The sequence below is a fragment of the Equus asinus genome, chromosome 2 (genome assembly GCF_041296235.1).
Source record: "Equus asinus isolate D_3611 breed Donkey chromosome 2, EquAss-T2T_v2, whole genome shotgun sequence".
In the NCBI taxonomy this organism is placed as follows: domain Eukaryota; kingdom Metazoa; phylum Chordata; class Mammalia; order Perissodactyla; family Equidae; genus Equus; species Equus asinus.
Genome location: NC_091791.1, coordinates 45,061,195 through 45,085,023, shown reverse-complemented (window position 1 = coordinate 45,085,023; position 23,829 = coordinate 45,061,195). Strand labels below are relative to the sequence as shown.

The following is a 23,829-nucleotide window of genomic DNA, read 5'->3' as shown; positions in this document are numbered from 1 at the left end:
CTATTGCCACCTCTGGTTACCTAAGAAAAAACAGGCATTTTACAAATGAAATGACTTGGGTATAAGTATAAGATGGTGCTTTGGTCAACTTGCAACATACATTTCTTCTCATCTTTATCCATTCTTCTCATTTTTTAAGTAGTTTCAAAAAGCTGTAAAATTTAAACTATGTGCCTCAAGGAATTATTATTTTTAGTCTTGAAGAAAACTCTCTGCTGCCTTGATCTCACTACAGAATTGATCCATTTCCAGAATAGTTTTAATGAAATGCAAACTGTCGCATAGCCTGTCCCTCTGCGTAACTAGGTCCTGTCAGAGGTGCTAATTTGTTTTTCTGACATTTTTCAAATGTTCTAAAGGTTTTTGGAGTTCTTTCTTCTCTTTCTTTTTTTTTCTCTTTTGATGAATATTTCTTGTAAAATAGGATATATTTTTTCTCCTGAGGATGATAAGAGTTTATGATTCATGAAGGTTTCACAGCTGGCGCAGGTACAATGCGCAGGAATCATCAGCCACGTGTCATAGAATTTGCAATGTCATTTATGTCATGGGATCACTTTAGATATGTCACTTGGAGATTTGTTCTTCTGTCATCAAAGAAGATTTTCTGTGAGCATTATGATTTTTTAATGTGTTACTGCATAGATTAACATTGCATATTGTACTAAAAGATGACTATTTTCCCTTCAGTTTCATAATATATGACTTACTCTACTTAGTAGATTACCCTGATTTTGATAAGTTTGAGAAATGAAAGTCTCATTCATTTTCCTTTTTATTTTCAGTTCAAGTGGTGGAAAGCAAATTTTCTCATCTTTCCTTGCACTAGACTTCAGATGGTTCTTTCATCATCAGCATTATCTCAAAAGAATGTCACTGTGAATGTACATAAGGAAGCTGAAATATATTGAACACTGATATGTTACCTGGTTCCAAAGTATAATTTATATTTTGTATGAAGGATAGAGAGAGAGAGAGATAATTTGAGAGAGAGAGGGCTTACAATGCCAAGCATCTCCTTCTTGCCAAAATTTGTAATTTGTAGTGTGACTTTTCTCCTGTAAAGCAGATGTTCTGATAGATCTAAGTTTCAAAAAATGTATGATGCCCTTGACACTGTGGGATGTGTACTGTCTAGGGATGATTTTTTATCTCTAGGTATATAAAGCTGTCAAAAGTGAGGAAAACATATTTTTTATGTATTCATGTACATATCTTTCTCTTCCCAAGGAATAACTTAGCCCCATGTAAATCTTCTGTGGACAACAGTGTGCTCATAACCATAAGGCCAGAGGAGTGTCAGGAAGATTAGAGAAAGGAGAACCCTATGTCTGATACATTTAAAACAGTTATCTCCTAAATCGTGTTTTCTTTGACCCTTCTTTCTTAAAGACGGAAATAAACATGATGAAAAAAAAAAATATGTGAGATTTTGCCTCAGAAGATTTGTAGGCTACGACTTAATTGCACATTTTTAAGGGAGTTTGACTTTACTTCTACTCTGACTTTTGCTCTAACAAGAAGTAGGGCACATAGGAAATGGGTGAAAATGATCTTTGCCGCTTAGGACTAGCAGGTTAGAAAACTTAATAGAGTACAAGAAATAAAGCCATATTCTCAAGTTTTTTAAAAAATAATTAAGGACCTTAAATAAATTAATAAGATGAAACTTTCTCTTCTGCTGTCACTGAGTGTACAGAAGAGGCGCTGTGGCTGGTGGGATAGGTGAACACAGATGGCGATTCGTGATTTATATTCAGCCTGGAGGCAGGGATTCACTGGCAAGAAGAATAGGTTTGTCTTGGCACCTCTCCTGCTCCATATTTTCATCAAACTCTTGGATGAAGACTTTTCCAGCCTGCCATCACTACATCTATCAGTCTCTCTGCACCTGTAATCATATGTTTTGTTTCTAATTCTGTGATTAAAAATTAACACTCCTTGTTCCTATCTAAATCTTTCCCTTCACTTGCACACTAGATCTATGCTTCTCAAACCTCTGTAGAAGGAGGCATTTAAATGAATTACTAGAAAAACGCAATGCAAAAGACAAAAAATATACGCCCATTTTTTCCTATTAGATTCAATAGATATAAAATCACCCTGTCAAATCACTTTAAGTTTTCTAGATTACTCTAAATTTTACTCTAGAGAAATTTACTCTAAATTTTTCATATCCTCATGATCCATAATAACCATTTTGCAGAATGACATTGCTCTATGAACCACACTTTGAATAGTAGTCAGGACCAGCAGCATAGTTTGCAGGTCCAATGCCGAATGCAAACACAAGACTTTTTAAGTGTGAGTCCTTTGCACTGACCCTGATAGCACTCTACTGGATCCTGTCCACTCTGGCCTGCTCAAACACATGGCTACAGAATTACCCTTTTACTTCTCTGCATCATAAGCATTTCTTGCTCTATCTGATCATTTCCTTCAGCATGAAAATCTGCTATGGTCTCTCCCAATTAAAGACAAAGCATCAAAAACAACAAAATGCCCTTGATGCCATAAACCACCCTAACGACTTACCCATTTCTGCACTTCCCTTCACTGTAGAACCTACTCAAATATGTTATCTCTACTTGCCTGGAGAAAATCTTGGTCATTTTCCCTCCTATTCTCTCTTGACTCCACTATAACCTGGATTTCAATCACATCCGTCCTTTGATGCAGCTCTATTTGTGGTCCCAATACTCATTCCTTTCCCAAATTCATTCCTCATCTTACTCTCTCCTTAAGCAAGATGTGATAGAATTGATAATTCGTTCCTTATTTAAAAATTTATTTGACTTCCAATACATGACAGTCTCCTGAGGTTTTTCCCCAGCCTCCCTGTCTGCTCTGTCTCAGTCTATTTTGATGGTTCCTCCTCCTTTCCCCAACTATTAAAGCTTGAAATGCCCCAAGGATCAAGCTTCTTTTCCTATTTATGTTCACGCCTAAGATTATTTCATCTGGTCTAATGAGTTTAAGTTGTTATATGCTCGTAACTTCTAATTCATATCTCCAGCTTAGCTTACCACCCTAAAACTCTAGACCCGTGTCCAACTGGAAGATCAATATTTACTCTTGGATATTAAATAGGCATCTGTCTTAGGTTGAATTTCCAGAGAAGCAGACTTCGAGATATAGATTCAGTTGCAGAATATTTATTAGGGAGTGTTTTGGGAATCAACTTCTGTAGAAAGGAAAGAAAGGAAACAGGATTAGGTTTAAGGAAAAGTTGAGCTTCAAAGCAGTCCCAATAAAGGCTTCAGCAGACCCCCTGGAAAGTTCTAGAGCTGAGATAGCCCTTTAGAGTTGGAAGGTTGTTACAAGGAAGTAGGCCCTTTATATGCCTGCATCAATGTGTCAGATGCAAGCTGCCTCAGAAAACAGCTTGACCTCGGCAAGGAAGCTGTCTCAGATGAGGCATTCTTCTAATAGGACCGATGGCTGAAGCCTCTCAGCAGGTGACATTTCCAACATATAGGGAAATAATTTCTCCATTCCTTGAAGGGGAATTTGGGAAGCACAGCACTGTGTTATCACAGCATTTCAAAATTGATGTATCTCAACACCTGGTACTTACTTCCCCCACACCCAAAGAAAAACAGCTGGTCCTGCATTTTCCCCTACTCAGTAAATTGCCACCTCATTTGTCCAAATTCTCAAGCCAAAACCCTTCAAGTCATCTCTGACCTTTCTCTTTCTCCATAGCCCCATCCTCATTTCCAATCAACCAACGAGTCTGGTTGGTCCCCAAGTATTTCCAAAATGTCACTATTTCTTACCAGACCTACTGCTTTCACTCTGATTCTAGCCACCATCACCTGCTGCCTAGATTATTGCAATAGATTTCTACTGGATTTTACTCCCTTCCCTTTATGGTCTATTACTCACACAACAGAGTAGTTCTTTAAAAATTACTGAAGATAACTTTACTTCTTTGTGAAAATCCTCCAATGGCTTCCCCAATCACCCAAGATAAAAGCAACTGTCCTCTGGATGCCTACATGACATCAACTCATTCTTCTCATCCTCTCATCTTAATTCCCCTCAGCAAAATGGTCCTACATGACCACCTCATAAAAAATAACAATACCCCGTCTCCTGGGATCCATATCCACTTTGCTCTGTTTGTTTTCACATGTGCACCCTTACTTGTTTATTATATCACTATGTCAAATATTATATTTGGTCCACAATGACAGAGACTTTGTTTTATTCATGATTGTATCCTCATTAATTAGAACAGTGTCTGGAATCTGCTATATAATCATTAAAGAACCTTTGTGTGTCAAGTGGATCTGATTTCAAGAAAGACTGGAACTGAGGTTTCAAACAATGTCATCAGTCCATGGCATTTTTCACCCTGGTTCTATTGCTTAGCTCTGTGTAGACTATTTTCAGATAGCTTCAGTAATTAGGACACATAGTTGATAAAAACCATCTTGTTCTCGATTAAATCTGAAATAAAGACTTGGGGGTCTATGCAGCCTCAAGATGAGGTGAAGAGCTATGGATGGATAGAGAGCTTTCTAAAAGAAAAGATACTCAAATGATGAAATGTAATACATGTCCCCTGGAAATTCCAAAATAATCAAAATAAAACTAAACTAAGGTGGGGGTGAGGGAGGGGTAGGTTAAAGCAGGATTACCCACCCCAAGTAGTACCAAAACTGAAACACCCTTGCTCAGAGGAGTAAAGTCACCATAGCAGTAAGGTAGAATATCAGATCTTTATCTTTAATGGAGTTTTATGGGCGACCACTGGGGGATTGTATTAGCAATAAAGCCATATTTTTGAGATCTGGGCAAGAGACAATTCAAAATGAACTTTATTGCTTAATTATTGCTGTGTTTCTAGTCTTTACTTTTGTTTTTCCTATCCTATCTCTTAAACCCATGGAGGACTATTTCTAGTTTTTTAGATGATAATCAACAGATACACCTTGGTGTCTTTTAGTCGAATTTTGTAGAAATGATGGAGAAATACTTTTATCAACTCCTTCTTATAAAAGATCCTTCAACAAAAGTTTATAACTATAGTAGGAAGTCATGATTTTTATTTATTTCATGCCAGAAGACTATTGTATGATCCAAAGAAAAGCTTACAATTTCTAAACCTGCTTGACCAAAAGAGTTTCTGTTGTTTCTTGTTTTTGTTTTCCTTTTTAATTGACTAGAATTAAACCATTCTGCTCTTTCTAAAAGTTAAATAAAAGAAAGACTCCTTTGGAATCTGAGTTTGAATGTGGAGTATTTCTTGGGCAACTGCTTGATAGCTACTGGTATTTTAATAGCAGTAATCAGTATTACCTTTAGTAACTTCGCAATAAATGATTCTCTGTGTTGTTTTGTAAATAAACTCAGAGTTTATTGTGTGCCTGGAAGCTGTTTATTGCTTCACATACTGGCAAATATTGTTGATTAAAGCTTAAGTATGCAAATGCAGTTATTGCCCTGAGATTTCAATAAATAGAAAGGAACAAAAACAGTGTTACCGAGGTATACTCCATAAACAGCTAATAAGTGTCAGTCTTCTAGAGAAAACAACAGGAGATCCAATTGATGTTGAGAAGTGCCTATGGTGATTCTGCACTGAGCTACGAGGAATTAGTTGATTTGGAGCTAAGAAAACAATTTATTTTAGATTATAAAAAAAAAAAAACAAAGAATGTTTGCATTGGAATAATTACTTAAGAAAACCGAAGAATTCAATTACATGTCTCTTATTCCGGTTTTCAATACTTTTTATTTTACGTAAATTTCAAAATCTTGTAACAGTTTTGAAAAGAAAATAAAGGAAAATAAGTCTTCATTTCTGTGATCTCCATTCACACAAAAGAAAAAAAGATGTTTTTAAAAAAGCTCCAGATTAAAAAAAATACGTTTCAAAGATAGAAGCAGAATTATCCAGCAATAAAAGTTAACACAGCTTTGCAACAGAGTTATTCCCCACCATCTGCCCCCAAATAAAAGTAGTTCATTTTGATTTTGATAAATAAATTATTAGAAAGGACAGCCAAACTTGATTGTCACTGCAGTCCTTTTAATTTAGCCAGCATGTGCTGGGTGATTTTGAATGAAAAGTTTTAGAGTCAGAACTCAGTGTTCTAGTTAGCGTCAGGCAATAAGAACCTCTGAATCATTAAGTTCAACCGATACTCTTGTGGAATCAACTTTCAGGCACCATTCCAAATGACAAAGGAATCCCTGGTTTCTTACACTTGTTCATATAATCCACATTATCTTGAACAGCTCATTTCACCAACTTTGCTCATGAGAAACATTTATTAATGCAATAAGCAAATCCTCTGTTAGTTATAGATAAAGATAACCGAGAAATTAGTTGGCCCTAATCAAATGCTTGCTAATACCCCTTCAGAATGTGTTTTGACATAGGATATTTATTCCTAAGATGTAGAATAAAACTAACATACACACCCATGCACACACACACATATATGCACACAAACAGACACCCCTCTCTCTTTTCTGTCCCAAGTTTGGAAAAAATTGAGACACAAACGGAGAGCATGTAAGATGAAGTTCAAAACAAGTTTGTTTGGGTTTTTTTTTTTTACTGTAAATATAGTTGATTGAAGCACAAAACTAGATCACTGTACTTCCTTCATGGCACTAAATTTATCCTCTCAGTCACAGAAAGTGCAACATCAGGTCCAAAGTCTAAGAGCTAAGGCATATCAGTAACAAAATAGACCACAGATCTGCCTTCATGGAGCTTACATTCTACTAGGAGGAGAAGAAAATTAACAAAATATGTAAGTGAGTTATGTAGACTTAGAAAGTGATAAATGCCAAGTGGAAAAAATACAGGAGGGAAAATGAAGAGGAGATTGCAATTTCATCAGTGATGATATCACTGAGGCGACATTAGCAAAGAGTTGGAGAAGTGAAAGGGTGAGCCATGTGGGTATCTCGGAAGAATGTTTCAGGTGCAAGTGCAAGGCTCTGATGTTCAGGTCCACCTGGTGTGTTCAAGCATGAGCAGATACTAGTGGGACTCAAGGAAGGTAAGAGAGGAGGAAAATCATAGAAACGCAGTCATCCAGTAATGGGGGAGGTACAGCGATAACTACTCTGAGTGAAATTAGGTACTAATGAAAGAATTTGAGTACAACAGTGCCATGAATAAACTGACAATTTAAAAGAATCATTATAGATTCTCTGTTGAGAATGGTCTATGGTGGAGGCATGTGAGAAATTATAGAAATTAGTTCAGGTGGTATTTTAGTAGTCCAGACTAGGCCTGGAGTGATATTCCTGGAAATGCTGAGAAGTGGCTTCAATCTCGTTATACTTTATAGGTAGAAGCTATAGGATTTGTTGATGATTAGATATGGGAGAGAAGATAGAAGTTAAGAATGGCTACTAAGATATAGCCTGAACAACTGGAAGGATTGAATTTTCATTAACCAGAATAAAAAAGAATGTCACAGGAGGAGTAATTCAATTTTAGACATAGTAAATTTGAAATGTCTTTTGACATCTAATTAGAGCTATTGATGAGTGGGCAGTTTGGTATAAGCTTGGGGAAGAACCATGGGCTAGAAATATGCATTTGAAGTCTTGAGCATTTAAGCATTATGTATTTGCTTATTGTGATGATCTGTAAGTGAACCCAAGAGTTGAGATTGGATGAAATTCTTAAGGGAGAGAATGTAGAAGACATCCAAAGAGGAGGAATGGAGACCCAGAAAAACATACGTCCTGAAAGCCTAGGGAGGAAAGTGTATCAAGGAGAAGAGAGACATCAACTGTGTCTAATGCTACTGACAGATCAAATTAAAAACAACCAAACCAAACAAAGAAAGAAACAAACCAAAGCAAGGATTGTGAACTGATCAGTGATTTGACTAATATGAAATTTACCAGCGATGTTAAAAAGGTTGGAAGCATGACTGAACCGAAGTGGTTTTAACAGAGAACAAGCCAAAAACAATGAGAAAAAGTAGAATGCAAAACTCTTCCCCAAAATTTTGCCCTAACTAGAAGTTCAGACAGTACATTATCAGTACTAGGAAGAAAGAGTGTATGGTTACAGCAAGGCATAAATACGACATCTGGGGAGCTTGTGGAAAACTGCTCTGATTTTCTCAGTGAAACAGTAATCAGGATCACCAGCTGAGAATAATGATGGGGTAGGATGAGTTGGAGACCTGAGGAGAAAATGTTAAATAATCACATAAGAAAGAGGGAGAATGAATGAAGTAGCGAAATATAGTATAATAAATGGGCAGGATTAAAGGTCTTCAGGTAGGCTCATGTATTACAGTGTCAATCTAGATTAGCTGCATTTCCAAGTTTCAGATGTTATATTTATATACTATTTATCATATTATTTACTTTATATTTTTTAGAAACTTGAATAAACATTTTTACTTAAATGAACTTATTTCAAAAAGGAAATTTTATATCAGAATCATAAATGAAAAAACCACACTACTTGACATAAAAAAGTATGCATCCATTCATATTGAAATATATTCATCATCATTAACATTTTGTTAAAGGGCCAACAATTTAACACCAGGAGTATACACAGACATTTTTGGAAACGTTGCTGTGCTGAATTGAAAGCTTCAGCTCTTGCTCTCAAGTAGTTTAATAACATAAATCAGACTTGTTTGCCTAAGTGACAAATGAAAAGATCATCTAAATCCGTTGATTTTTATCTGTTTTAGAATCCCTAAGGGAAGATACTTCGTCTTAATGTCCTGCAAAATGTGTAGAGTCATTCTGCGTACATAAAGTACACTGTCCCAGATGGTATCTGATAGCTGTGTTCATCTGTAACATGAACAGAATATTAGTTTAGAGAAGACTTTTCTTTTTCAAAATTCCTATATTCCAGTATCTAAACACATTGCTTATTTAGATAAATATGTTTGTGTCCATATTGGTGCTTCTGAAAAATGAGTGACTCCTGTTTAGATGTGGCAAGTAATCTGGTTGAGCAGACTAGAAAGACTAGTTGCTTTCTACCTTTTAGAAGTTGTTTGCCAAATTTTCACTTCCTGATAGCTTTTCTGATAACCTAGATAAGTACAAATCTTCCTCCTGCCCTCCCTATATGTCCTTTCTGAATTATTGTATATATGGATCTGAAAACTCTGTATTTTAATTAATTTTTTTCTCTGTCTCCCCCTACTGCAATGTAAGCTGCACAAAGGAAGAATTTTTGTCTTTGTTATATTCATTGTTGAAGTCCCAGTGCTTAACACAGTGTAGATGTTCAGTACATACTTGTTAAATTAATGAGTACTGTACATGTTATTATTATTAACTTCATTTTCTAGTTAGATATCTGCCTAAGAGATGGCACAGCCAGAGCTAGAGCCAGGTGGCTGGCTCCAGAGCCCAGCCAGTAACCTTCATTAAGCCCAGGGAAGATGCCTGCTCCATTCTTCTCTCGGACCGATGGGCTCGGATTGGACTTGATCCAAAGTAAAGGCATGGGAAATGTTTATGTACTAAGGATGTGTAATTCCTATCTGTTATATTATGGAAAATATTAAATAACACTACACTTTCCTTTTTTAAGATGAAACAGTTACTATTACCTCTAGATAAAAAAGATATATCTTCCGATTAAGTAAATTATAGAGAAGTCTAATTGGAATGGTGACAGTAAGTAATAAAATGGAAGTCTTTTGCATTTCCCACCTACCTATGAGTAGTAGTATGAGGCTTAAATGCGACAAGGCATGCAAGTATAGTTCCTGACATATAGTAAATAAATATTAACTTAAGTATTCACTATTCGCTATCATATATAAATTTCTACCCATCATTTAAAGAAGATTTGCTAGACTCTTATGTAGGAAAAAAAATTTTTAAGATGTTTTTAGAAATATATTTTAGGGCACATATACGCATGTGATCAAATCTTAATACTTCCAAGAATCACTGCTTCTGTTGATTTTTTCAGTTATTCCTTTTATGCATTATTTCTCCCTTTAGATATTGGCAAATAGAGATATCTGGTGTTTGTACAAGTGCTAACACATGTCATGGGTAGATTTCAGAACTCTGATCTAGATAGCATAGCACCACTCCCCCTTGCTTAGTTGACTGAGAAATTATGAATCCTCCCTAATTACCACACCATTTGCCACAGATCCTGAGATGATGGCAAAGGATTGACTAAGAGGATAAAAGGAAGAAAACAATCAAATAAGGATTTCCTTCTAAATCCTGGGTCCATTATGGGCACAACCTCATATAAGAAAGGAGTTGGCAAATTATTGGCTCTCACAACCCCTGAAGTCCTGAGGTATTTAAATGGTCAAAGAAAACTAGGGAAATATTTCAAGGTAGCTCAGGGATTGAAAGTAATTCATTTGGCTGGAAAAATTGAGAATCTTCTAGGAATTCCTCTAGGAATTTTATGTTTAGTAATATAAAAAATAATGACATATAAATAAAATGATACAATACTCACAGTGCTCTCATCCTACAGCAATAATATTAAATATTCGAGTAGATCTGATGCATTAGAAGAAAGGTTCAACATTAATCCGGACTTAAAATTATTTACACAAAGCTATCTTGCCTCAGAATCTGTTTCTTCTGGCTGTTATGAAAACATAAGACAATAAATTGTCTTTCAAGAAACAACCGCCACCACCACATACCGATGAACAGGCAAAAGGAAATTGATAATATCTGTAACAATATGACAGGTAAAAATGATTGATTGAAAGAGAAAAACAGAAAAAGTTTAGAGTGAGCTTTTTAGTGATAAAATACAGTCTCCAGATAGAGCATAATTCTGTTTCTTCAAAAAAGTTAACTCAGTATCATTATTTATAGTTCCATTTTATCTTTTTTGATAACACTTACCTGGCAAAGAACAGAAAACAATGGGAAAATATCAAGCATCTATTATCAATCCCATTGTGTTTTTTTAAAAATTCTTTTGTTTCTTATTCTCTACTCTTAGACTTCCATGATAATTAATTTGATAAAATTTAAAATTTTAGATTTAGATATTAATGGAATATTTCAATGGAAGATATTACCCAGGGTGGTTTATTATTTCATTCTATTTTACTATTTTATTTATTTCCATTTTATTTTAGTGTGTGTGTGTATGTGAGTGTGTGTATGTAACAATGCAATAGCATTACCTAAAAGAAGTAAAATCTTGGCCTGAAAAAAACACTTTGTCTGTTTAATTGAAAATTACTAGGGCCAGCCCTGATGGCCTAGTGGTTAAAGTTTGGTGTGTTCTGCTTCAGCAGCCCAGGTTTGGTTCCTGGGCACAGAACGGCACCACTTGTCTGTTAGTGGCCATGCTGTGGCCGCAGCTCACATTAAAAAAAGAGAAAAAAAAAAGAGGAAAATTGGCAACAGATATTAGCTCAGGACAAATTTTCCTCAGCAAAACCAAAACAAAAAAAAACCTGACTATAGTGAGGGTGCAAGGGAGAAAGCAGGGCCATTGTAAAATGGCTATGAACCCATGGAGAAGACAGTATTAGGAAAGGAGTAGAGATGCAGCAGATGCTGCAAATATTTTAAAGATGGATTTGATGGGATTTGCTGATGGTTTGCATTGGGAAGTAAGAACGAGCAGTTCAGGTCAAGATAGGAGGTCTGAGCAAGTAGGGGATGTAGTGGTCACTATTGAACGAGATAATGAACCCCGAAAGCAGCAGTTTGCTGTTTTCTTGAGGAGGGTAAGTGTTGGGGAAAGATCAAGATTTGGGAGCTTCAACATTTTAAATTGGGGATGCTTATGATTCATCTAATTGGAGATTCAAGTAAACAATTTGATATGTCCGAAATTCAGAGGAAACTGCTGGCTTAGAAATATTAGTATGAGAGTCTTCAGCATACAGATAGTTTTAAAGCTATACAATTTGATGAAGTGACTAAGTGAGTGAAGTCCAAGAGTAAACCTTTGGAGCACTCCAATGGAAATATGTCTTATAGATGAGGAGAAATCAGCAAAGGAAAATGAGAAGTAGCCGATAAGGTAGAATTAAAAACAGGAGAATATGATATTGTGGAAGCCATGTGAAAGAAGTGTTTCATGGAGGAAATACTTTTATGAGACACAGATTAAATAATCCTGCAAAGCTTCTCCCACAGAACCCGGCACTTAGTAAATATTATGTGTTATTATTCAGTTGTCCCTGGACTCTGGGGTTTGTGTAGTCCAAGAGAGGCTTCTTGCTATCCATTCATTGTGGTCGCTGAGAGTGCTGTTCTATGTTATACAACATACCAAAGCCTTCTGGTCTACCAGTAGAAACTGTGCCCCTCCTTACGGGTCTGGACATGGGATTTCACACTTGGACTCTACGGCTGGAGTAGTTATTGTCCAGACATTGAAAGGACCCCACACATCCATCCCTTTCTTAGGTCCTGCCAACTCCAGACCAATGCCTGTTAGTCAGAGAGGTTGGAATCTCTGGCAGACCAGTAACCTAAATATGAAATTCCTCTAGCCCTTTCTCAGATATTGCACCTCTCCCTATGGACATGCTTAGGCGGATCCTTTTCACATTCCTTTTATGTATCATCCAGATTTCTTTCTTCGCCTATGTCTCCCATAAGGCAACTTAATAGCTCATTGGAAAAGGAAATTATTGGATGTGTTAGAAGGTCAAACTCCATACTCCACTTCCACAAAATAGAGTGTATGTGTTTATTGTGGGTATGAGAAACTCAGAACTCAAAAGTCAAAAGCTATAGTTTGTGTCTTCTCTGACTTGAATGAAGGAGGGAGAAGAAAAGGTTAATGTTGGAAACTTACAATGTGACAGATGTTAGTCTGCGTGCCTGGCCATAGATTATTTCAATGAAACCTCCAAACATTTATTAACTTTTGTAATATTTTAGTTCTCATTTTACAAGTGAAGAAACTGAAAAATAATCACACAATTTGTAAGTGGAGCCCCATTTAGAATTAGGGCTTTCTGGCTCCAAATTGAGGATTCTTAATCGAATAGCTTTAGTGACTTGATATATTATGAGTAGAAAAAGAAAAAATAAGAGCGTTAAATACTTTCTTGACACTCTATACATTTGTGTAAAGTATAACACATTTGTTTAAATTGTAGAGATAGACTCATGTAAAATCAAATACATAGCTTTAGGAAAATCATTGCTATATTTCCCTACGAGGTAAGTCTCTGTGCACATTCAGAAGATATTAGTCTTATTCACTGTTACTACATCCAGATGAGCTAAAATGACAGAAATGCTGAGATCAGATATAAAATTCTTAATTTTGCATCTTGTCATCAGCCTATTTTTTAAGCTTTATTTTTTAAGAACATCATGGATATTCTGTGCTATTAGTGTCAAGCTTCTATATTACACTATTCTGAATAGGAGCCATATCAATTACTTGATAATTGAATTATATTTTCTCTCTGAAGGCAACTGATCGAGAGGGAGACCCCATAACATATGCCATTGAGAATGGAGATCCTCAGCGAGTTTTTAATCTTTCAGAAAAGTAAGTTAAAAATGATTTCTAAATTGATTTTTTTTTCCCTTTTTTAAATGTTAAACACTGTACTGGTAGCAAGAGAAGAGACTTCTAATTAGAAGCTTTCAGCTGTTTGTAGTTTTATTTTACTTTCTTTTCTCTGAACGTTAATGAGAGCTGGGAGGGATAATTCTGAATCCAGAAATCTTCCCCTGGAGACTATTTATTTATTTTAAACATTTTTACCAGGTAAAATCCACTGAGGTGGAAACATCCCATTTGCAGGCATAACCTGGGATTAATTAGATCTCTTTAAAGTTGTCAGCTACTCATAGTAACAAGGGTATTGCTATAAAGAGTAACTTGACACTCCATTGTTCGTTTGAGGGGAATTTTGTAAGACAAAGTGTAATTTCAACACATTTAAAGTACCACCAAAGGCCATCCTTCAGTTTTGGAGTAATGTGGGTATATTCTAAAAAGGCTAACATAAAAATATTACATGTCCGTGCTGAGCCTCCTTGAGCACAATATCAGTGTCATTCTACTTACCTCTCTGAACATATCAGAGATAATGTTAATCACAACTATCGAGAAAACCTGGAGCAGGCATTAAAGACTGCATTGAGGTGTGCAGAGGGGTCCTTTGCTCCCCCTGGGCAATAGCAAAGTAGCTGTTCTGCTGTCACATGTGGCTGGTTGCTAAAGAGCTGTGATTGCTGCCTTTCTGATGTTTTCTGTGTGGTCATGAGTGGTTTTACTCCCTAAGAGAAAAGAAATCTAAACTCAGCCCATGATTATAAAATGAAAAATTTGACAAGTGAGTTAGGCACTGCTTCAGTCTCGGGAACAGCTGATCCGTAATGCCAAATCAAGGGAACTGTGTGTGGCTACTTGCTCTAGTAAGGAACTCCTGCGATTTCACATTGGATAAGATGTTGAAACCATGAGTTAGTATGGCTGCAAACAGGATTTTCCAGACTTCTGGATTTCACAGATAAATAAACTTCCATTTAAAAAATGAAAAGTTCCAGGGCAGCCCTGTGGCCGAGTGGTTAAGTTCGCACGCTCCCCAGTGGCCCAGGGTTTACTGGTTTGGAACCTGGGCAGGGACATGGCACTGCTCATCAGCCCATGCTGAGTTGGCATCCCACATAGCACAACTAGAAGGATCGACAACTAGAATATATAACTATGTACTGAGGGGTTTGGGGGAGAAGAAGAAGAAGGAGGAAAAAAAAGAAGATTGGCAACAGGTATTAGCTGAGCTGCGAATCTTAAAAAAAAATAACCGAAAGTTTTAACTGTTTTGAATTTTTCCTCATAGGTATGTAGAAATCATAAATTAGCTACAATTTACAATTATCCTTAAAGATAGAAAACTTTCTTAAAGGGACACTTTAAGAGTCTAAAGGGACTGTGTGGCCCTGGTATGAGAATAAATGTATAGATTACCAAGATCAACTTAAGAGTCCGGAAATGACCCCTAACATATAAGGTCAATTGATTTCCAACAAAAGGCCTAAGACAATCCAATTGGGAAAGAATAATCTTTTCAACAAATGAAGCTGAGACACCATACAAAAGAATGAAGTTGGATCTTTACCTCATACCATTCATGAAAATTAACTCAAAGAGCATCATAGACCTAAATATGAGATAACACTATATAATTCTTAGATGGGATACAAAAGTAAATCTTGTTTTGGGTTAGGCAATACTTTCTTAGATATGACACAAAAAGCACAAATGATTAATGAGAAGTTTGATAAGTTGGATTTCATCAAAATTTGAAAAAAATGTGCTTCACAGGGCACCATCAAGGAACTGAAAGAAAATATTTTTAAATGATGTATATGATAAGGAACATATATCAAGAATATAAAGAGCTATTACAACTCAAAAGAACCAGAAAAATAGTCCAAATAAAAATGGACAAGAATTCCAGTAGATATTTCTCTGAAGAAGATATATGAATGGCCAATAAGCACAAGGAGATATGCTCATGATCACTAGTTATTAGGGAAATACAAATTAAAATCATAAAAATGATACCACTTCACACCCACTTAGAAAGGCTATAACGAAAAAGAAAGGAAATAACAGGTTTGGGTGAGGAGGAGGAGCTATGAGAATCCTCATATATTTCTGGTGGGAATGTAAAATATGCACTCTGGAAAACAATTTGTCATTTCTTCTAAATGTTAAACATAGAATTACCGTATAACCCAGTAATTCCACTTGTATGTACTCAAAATAAGTGAAAATATACATCTACATAAATAGCTGTGCAAGAGTGTTCCTAACAAGTTGTTTACAATAGCAAAACGTGGAAACAACCCAAATGTCCAGCTACAGACAAATGGATTAACAAAATGTATATCCATACAACGGAATATTATATATCAGTAGAAGAGAAATACTGAAATATGCTACAACATGGATCAACCTTGAAAACATTATTGCTAAGTGAAAGAAGTCCTTCACAAAAGACCACATATGGTCTGATTCCGTTCATATGAAATGCCCAGAATAGATAAATCTACAGAGACACAAAGTAGACTAATGGTTGCCTGAGGCTGAGAGTGGGGTAGAATGGGGAGTGATTGCTAATGGATACAGTGATGAAAACGTTCTAAATTTGGCTGTGGTGATGATTGAACAATGCTGCAAATATACTAAAATTCATTTAATTGCACTTTAAATGGATGAATTTGATGATATATGAATTATATGTTAATAAAGTTGTTAAATAAAAGAGAACAGTGAAGCTTTCACCTGCCCAGGTAAGCAGGAAGCCCAGGTCTTACTCTCTGTGAAGGATTTCCATTCCTGTGTTTATTAGGTTTTCTCTTGATGCTGCAAGATTTTACAACTGCTGGTTGTGAGATATAATAAGCTACCAGTTTTACCAAAGAAATTCTCCACTTCTGCTTCTACCTAGCAAGTATTTATTACTTCTCTCATCTCTGCTTTTGAAACCAAAGAGACAACTGGCTAGGTCACAGAGATTCTTAAGGTGTGAAAAATGTCAATGCAGCATCCTCTTTGTCTAAATTAACCGCGATTCTTAATATTTCAGCTCTTAAGTCAATTCGGAAGGCCATCTCCTTAAATGCAAACTGCTTCAAGGACAGCTAGAGTAGGGCGGGTCCCTGTGATTCTTGCATGGTCTCTCGTGATGATCATTCTTGAATCAGGGTCCAGCACACTTGGCCCATTCCCTTCTATCTTATGGTTGCTTTATTTCAGCCACCTCATTGGTGTTGTTCTCATTGACGTTTATAGGCTAGCCTAGACAATTAGCAATATTATTTCAACACAGTTGAGATGGGGAAAAACTGAAACATCAATCCCTTCCTTCTTTGAAACTTCTGGGATACTTGTGCAAATTAGCACCACCACTTTTCTGTAAGTTTTCAGGATTCGAATAATTTAGGTACTCTTTCAGAAAATAATAGAAAAGAAATAAAGTTTTGCTTTCTCAGGCTGTTCAATTCATACAAATAGAACTTTTGGTTATGTTTTCCTTCTTAAAACAAAGTTCATTGTTTTAAGTATTATATTACTTTATACTATGATGCAAATCTTACCAATAATCATTTCAATATCATTACTTTACCTTTTTTGAAATAAAAATATGCCAAAAATTTTGTGTAATTCTTTAAAAAAATATTGATAGTAATGAATAATCAATTCAATGCTAATATAAATTTATAAAGTATTGAATTGTTATATACATTTTAATAAATTGGATTGGGCATATGGCCAAGAAAGAAACTCTTTAAAAAGAAGGCCTTGTTCCTTAAAAATCCAGCCACTATGAAAATCATTCAATACCATGTATTAAATAGCAAGATCTGTATGGTTCTGTAGTACAATGCATTATTTTAATAATTTTTCACAGAATCTGTGTGGTTAGTCACATGATTCAGCAAATATTTATTCAACAAACATTTATTCAGCAAGTATTCACATATAAGTAAACATTTAAATAAGATGTAAAGAAACTTCTATAAGTTTCATGGCCAAATATTTAAGTTATTTACTGTAGGAGGTTGGGGAATTCTTATGGGTTGGCATCCTTGTAGCAGAGGGTATGTGATATGACTCAAAGGCTAAGTGCTAAACAAGAGAACCTCCAGAGTTATTTCTGCCCCTTGTTAAAATTTTATTTGAAAATTTTTTATCTTCACTGGTATTTTCATTTCTTTCTATGTGACTAAATTTATTTTCAATTTAAAGCTTGAATTTAAAGCTTGATTGTTTTTCACATCAGTTTGAACTTTATAACACCGAAGATTAAATAACGTATAAGAAAGATGGTATGCATTTTCTTTTCTGTCAGATCTACTTCCAAAATACGCACTCAAATCCAACTATCCTTACACCTTCTTTCTACCACCTTAGTTCAGTGTGCCACCATCTTTTCCCTGAACTGCTACCCTTGCCAAACTCATTCTCCTGGTCTGTGTTTATTAATCACTAATTACCATTTAGCATGGAACACCATGTCAAACTTAAAGCAATCGCATGTTCTAAAGTATACCCTAACCCCTCTAAATATCATTATAAGGTCTGAAACATGATACCCAAAAGCAACATGATAAATCTCAAGTGTCTCAGACACTTGTAAGTATAAATGATGTTAAATCACAACTAGAACACATTGAAAAAGTTTAAAAGAAGGATAGAATACAAAGCATGGATCCTGTGAGAGAATCTGTCTATAATGATGCTTCTGTAACATTTCCTAATAAACAATGCAATTTGGGGAAATGGGTACTAATAGAAGCAGGTTTAAATGCTAGCACGTTGGTTTGGAAGTAGCTCCCCTCTACTATTTTCTGTTTACATGGTTTAAACAACCTTTGAACACCATTTTTTGGTTATGCAAACCAAAGCATTGTCTAAAAGAGCTTGATTTTGTCAAGCATAGTACATTTCCGAATACAGCCTTCAGGTTTGGTGAGGGAATTCTGCGCAATATAATTAACATAATTCACATGAAATTCGCATAATATCAAATAACCATTTTTAAAGTAAACAGTGGTGTTTAGTAGACTCATAATCTTGTACAACTACCAACTCTAGTTCTAAAATATCTTCATCACTTTAAAAGGAAACCCAAACCCACTAAGCACTTGCTCACCTGCCCTTCCCCTCAGCCCCTGGAAACCAGCAATCTGTGTTCTGTCTCTGTGGATTTATTTATTCTGGATAGTTCATACAAATGGAATCATACAATATGTGACATTTTCTGCCTGGCTTTTTTCACTTAGCCTAATGTTTGGAAGTTCACCCATGTTGTAGCAGGTATCAGTAACTAGTTTATTTTTATAGCTGCAAATTTTCCTTTGTGTATATATACAACAATTTGTTTATCCTCTCAGAAATTGATGGACATTTGGGCTGTTTTTCTGTGTATGCCTATAGTGAATGCTGCTACTATGAACAGAGATGTACATGTCTTTAAGTATCCATTTTCAATTCTTTTGAATATATACCCAGAACTGGAATTGCTATGTCATGTTGTAATTCTATGTTTACTTTTTGAGGAACTGCCAAACTGTTTTCCACAGTGCTTGAACCATTTTACATTCCCACCAGCAAGGGTTCCAATTCCTCTGCTTCTTCACCAACATTTGTTATTTTCCCATTTGTTTTGTTTTGTTTTGTCTAGCTATAGCTGTCCTAGTGGGTGTGAAGTGGTACTTCATTGTAGTTTTGATTTGTATTTCCCTGATCGCTAATGATGTTAAGCATCTTTTCCTGTGCTGGTTGGCCATTCGTATATCTTCTTTGGAGAAATATCTGCAATTATGTGCCGTGTAACAACATTTCAGTCAACGATGGACTGCATGTACAATGGTGGTCCCATTGGTTACTACCATATAGCTGAGGTGTGTAGTAGGCTCTACCATCTGGGTTTGTGAAGTACTGTAGGGGAGGAAGAAATTTTTCTTTACACTTCTAGGTTCTTCTGGGTGATCTAAGTATTAAATTGACGTGAGACAGATTAGCAGGAGAGAAAAAACAGTCGAATAACATGTATACATGGGAGAAACCCAGGAAAACAAGTAACTTTCCAAAATGGCTGAAGCCCTCACCCTAAATACCATCCTCAGCTACAGACAAAAGAAGATGCTGGGGACGGGGAGAGTCAGGGACTTCAAACTGAAGGAAGGCAATTCACAAGTAGGTGAAAAGAAGCAGAAGTTTGGAACGTAAGTGTTTGGCCACACAGAAATAGAACAATACAGAGGGAAGCCCAACAAACAGGCTTTTCTAGGTTCTGCCCTGTCTACACCTAGTTCATGTGATGCTAAGGTGCTATCCCACTTCCTGAGACAGGGTTTTCATTTTTTTTAATTAATTCATTTGTTTGTTTATTTTTTAGAGTTCACTTTTCATTTTCTTTTTTTTTTTTTTTTTAAGATTTTGTTTTTCCTTTTTCTCCCCAAAGCTCCCTGGTACATAGTTGTATATTTTTAGTTGTGGGTTCTTCCAGTTGTGGCATGTGGGATGCCGCCTCAGCATGGCTTGATGAGCAGCGCCATGTCCCTGCCCAGGATCTGAACCGGCGAAACCCTGGGCCGCCACATGGGAGTGTGTGAACTTAACCACTCTGCCACAGGGCCGGCCCTGAGACAGGGTTTTTAATCTAAATTCTTTTAGACAGTCCAGGGGAGGTAAGAGGAAAAACTTCTGAGTCCTTTTGTTTCTTATAAATAATCAGCCTAAAATAATCCTCATGTTAAGGAGACACGTTTTGAGATGGCAAATTTTTTTCCCCTTCAGTCTACTCTATGACATTTACACAATGATGAAATTGCCTAATGATGTATTTCTCAGAATGTATCCCCATCAAGTGACCATGACTGTATTCAAGTCCTTTGCCTATTTTTTAATTGAGTTGTCTGTCTTTTTATTGTGGATCCCTTATATATTTTGGAAACCAGACTCTTATCAGATATATGGTTTGCAAGTATTTTCTCTCATTCTGTAGGTTTGTTTTTTCGCTTTATTGATAATGTTCTTTGATGCACAAAAGTTTTTAACTTTGTTGAAGTCTAATATATTTATTTTCAATTTGCTGCTCATGCTTTTGGTGTCATATCTAAAAATCCGTGATTAAATCTAAGGTCATGAAGATTTACCCCCATGTTTTTGTCTAAGAGTTTTATGGTTTCAGTTCTTATATTTAGATTGTCAATCCATTTTGAGTTAATTTTCATGTCGGCTGTGAGATAGTCCAATTCATTCTTTTGCATGTAGATCTCCAATTGCCCCTTCACCATTTGCTGAAGAGACTATTCTTTCCCTATTGGATGTTCTAGGCATTCTTATTGAAAATCAATTGGCCACAGATGTATGGGTTTATTTCTGGACTCTCAATTCTATTCCATTAGTCTGTATTCCTCAGTATAAATGGCACTTTTGAATGCTCCAATTTCCCAACAAACTCTCTACTTAGCTTTTCTCTTCAGGCCTTTGGTGCCCTATTGTATGCCTCACTTGTAATCTTTTTGCCTCCCGTGGCTGCCACTTGTTCCCTGCCTTACAGTGTCTTCCAGAAATACCCACTGCTTTTCTGCCTTGAGTGAGCTCTGAGTTAGGCAAAACAAAGGCAAGCAGCATGTATAATTCCTCCAGACCAGTTGAAATAGACAAACACAATTTTTGTGACTAAAGATAATTCTGCTCTTTCCCGAAATAGGGACCAGGGTGTCACACTGGGAAAGTTGACTGCCATTTTCAAGGCCACTCCAAGCCAAGGAGCGGTGGGGCAAGGACAAGTGAAAATGCCACAAAGCTTTACTACCATTTGGGGTTTTTTTTTGTTTTTTGTTTTTAAGATTGGCACCTGAGCTAACATCTGTTGCCAGTCTTTCTTTTTTCTTCTTCTCCCTAGAACCTCCCGAGACATAGATGTATATTCTAGTTGTGGGTCCTTCTAGTTGTGCCATGTGGGACGCTGCCTCAGCGCATGGCCTGATGAGCAGTTCTATGTCCTCGCCGAGAATCCAAACCGGCAAAACCCTGGGCTGCCAAAGCAGAGTGCAGGAACTTAAGCACTTGGCCACGGGGTCAGCTTTGACTACCATTTTTAAGCTGCATTCTTCTTGATGCTGCCTTCCCTTGTTTGCTATCAACCTTTGACTATTTTCCAGAATTCTATTAAAGTTGGTTCTGATTTTCCCTGATTCACTTTTTGATGTTTCTGTGAAGAGATCATCTCTTCGAGCTGCCTACCTCACCATTTTCTTTGACATCTCCCCTGTGAAATATATTTTTAATCATGTAACATTTAAGGAGCCCTTGATAATTAAATAGCACTTATCAGAAATTGTTTTTTTTTAAAGATTGGCACCTGAGCTAACAATCGTTGCCAATCTTCTTTTTTTTCTGCTTTTTCTCCCCAAATCCCCCCAGTGTATAGTTGTATATTTTAGTTGTGGGTCCTTCTATTTGTGGCACGTGGGATGCCACCTCAGTGTGGCCTGACAAGCAGTGCCATGTCTGCCCTCGCCCAGGATCCGAACCAGAGAAACCCTGGGCCGCTGAAGTGGAGCATGCGAACTTAACCACTCGGCCACAGGGCTGGCCCAGAAATGATTCTTATGTATTTTTAATATAATAACTTACAAAATTTACTGTATTCCTAAATGCAGCCCAGTATATCCCGGTCTGATAACTTCCGTCCAGCTGGTAGTAAGAGTCTTCCTTGCTAGTTATTTCTGGAAGGATGCTTGTGTATACCCATAAACTGGTCTTTTGACTATGAATACCAAAAAACACTACCTATTCTTTCTGTCTTTCTCCTTCTCCAAATATCCTGTACAGTTGCCTACCACATTGAGACACAAGGCACATGCTATCTTAAGCAAAGAACTATCTTCATCATAATCAACAGACTGGGAAAAATTAGCTGTTTATGTATAATATGGCTCTAAATGGGAATACTATATAAATTTATAGTGATTTTCTAATTTAATGTACAAGAAAGAATAAAAAGTCTTGAACCTTACACTCAGGGGGAAAAATAGAAAACAATAACTCAATTTTCTTCCTTCTTCTTCTTGTACTATGGCTAGGTTTTCAAATTTTCTATTTCTTAAGTTACTTGTGCATGAGTCTCAGAAGCAATAAATGTCTTCCTTTCTCTTTGAATGGCATCTTAGCTTGAGATTATCTGAACCATCTGCACTATGGGAAGTTGATCCAAACCTGATTGTGATGAACTTAACTGGGAATTGGTTTTCAGTTACTTTGACAAAACAGTTTAAGATGTACAAGAAGCAAGGTCAGTTTTTCATAGTCATACCGTATGTTTAGAACTTTTTTAAAATCCATATCGACAAAAGCAACAAAATAAAACAAATAGAGTAACTGTGACTCTCATTTTGATTCATTGGTATTTTATTCTGTACTCAACTACCATATGCGGTGTGAATTCCTTAAAATTCCACTATAACAATAAAAGCCTTGTATTAAAAATAAAAGCCTTTTGGGGCTAGCCCGGTGCCATAGTGGTTAAGTTCATGCGCTCCACTTCATTAGCACAGGGTTCGCAGGTTCAGATCCCAGGCACGGACCTAGCACCACTCATCAAACCATGCTGTGGCAGCATCCTCCATAAAGTAGAGGATGATTGGCACAGATGTTAGCTCAGCAACAATCTTCCTCAAGCAAAAAGAGGAAGATTGGCCACAGACGTTAGTTCAGGGTCAATCTTCCTAAAAAAATTTTTAAAAAAGCCTTTTATCAATCAGAAACAAATTATGTTTTTAAAATTGATAAATATTTTAATGTTTTATTATATTAATATAACCTCTCCTCTATAGCAAATGCTTGTTAAGCCTCAATTAAAATGTCACGTACAATGTCTGATGGTAATATCTAAGATATAAATGTAGAATTTGTTTTAGAGAGCATTATAAGTGAGCGAACTGTTATAAAACTAATTATATTGGTGAATAAAGCTTTAAATACCTAGAAGCATTTATTCTGAACAGTGAAAAGGTAAGGAGTAGCATTAAAAATATTCTAAGTATGAGAATTTGTCCAAAGGCTCTTTATCTCCCATTATGCATAATAAATTAAGAAACACCTAAATTTCCAAAGACCAGTAAAATGGTGAAATTGCTAGTGTATTGACAAAAGAATTTTGTTTTTATAAATTATAATATGAGAGAGTGAATGCTCACAAAATTGTATTTTCTTAAATAGAATGCAAAATGTGCAGCTTGGTTCTTCTCTTGGAAACAATTATAATGTATTTAAATATGATTATAATAGAAAATTTAAAAAATTACAAAAATAACCATAAGACCTATAAATATGTTAATATTCCACTGTATATTTCC

At 36.0% G+C, this 23,829-nt stretch overlaps 1 protein-coding gene across 5 annotated transcripts in view; it reads left to right on the top strand.

Annotated features, from left to right (window-relative positions):
* PCDH15 (protocadherin related 15) overlaps window positions 1-23,829 on the top strand; it is a 1,592,394-nt gene that overhangs the window by 1,337,430 nt on the left and 231,135 nt on the right. For all 5 annotated transcript variants that reach the window (XM_070487986.1, XM_070487962.1, XM_070487971.1 and 2 more), the window contains one exon: window positions 13,407-13,486. In XM_070487986.1, coding sequence (XP_070344087.1) covers window positions 13,407-13,486 — 80 coding nt within the window. The remainder of the gene's footprint in view (window positions 1-13,406; window positions 13,487-23,829) is intronic.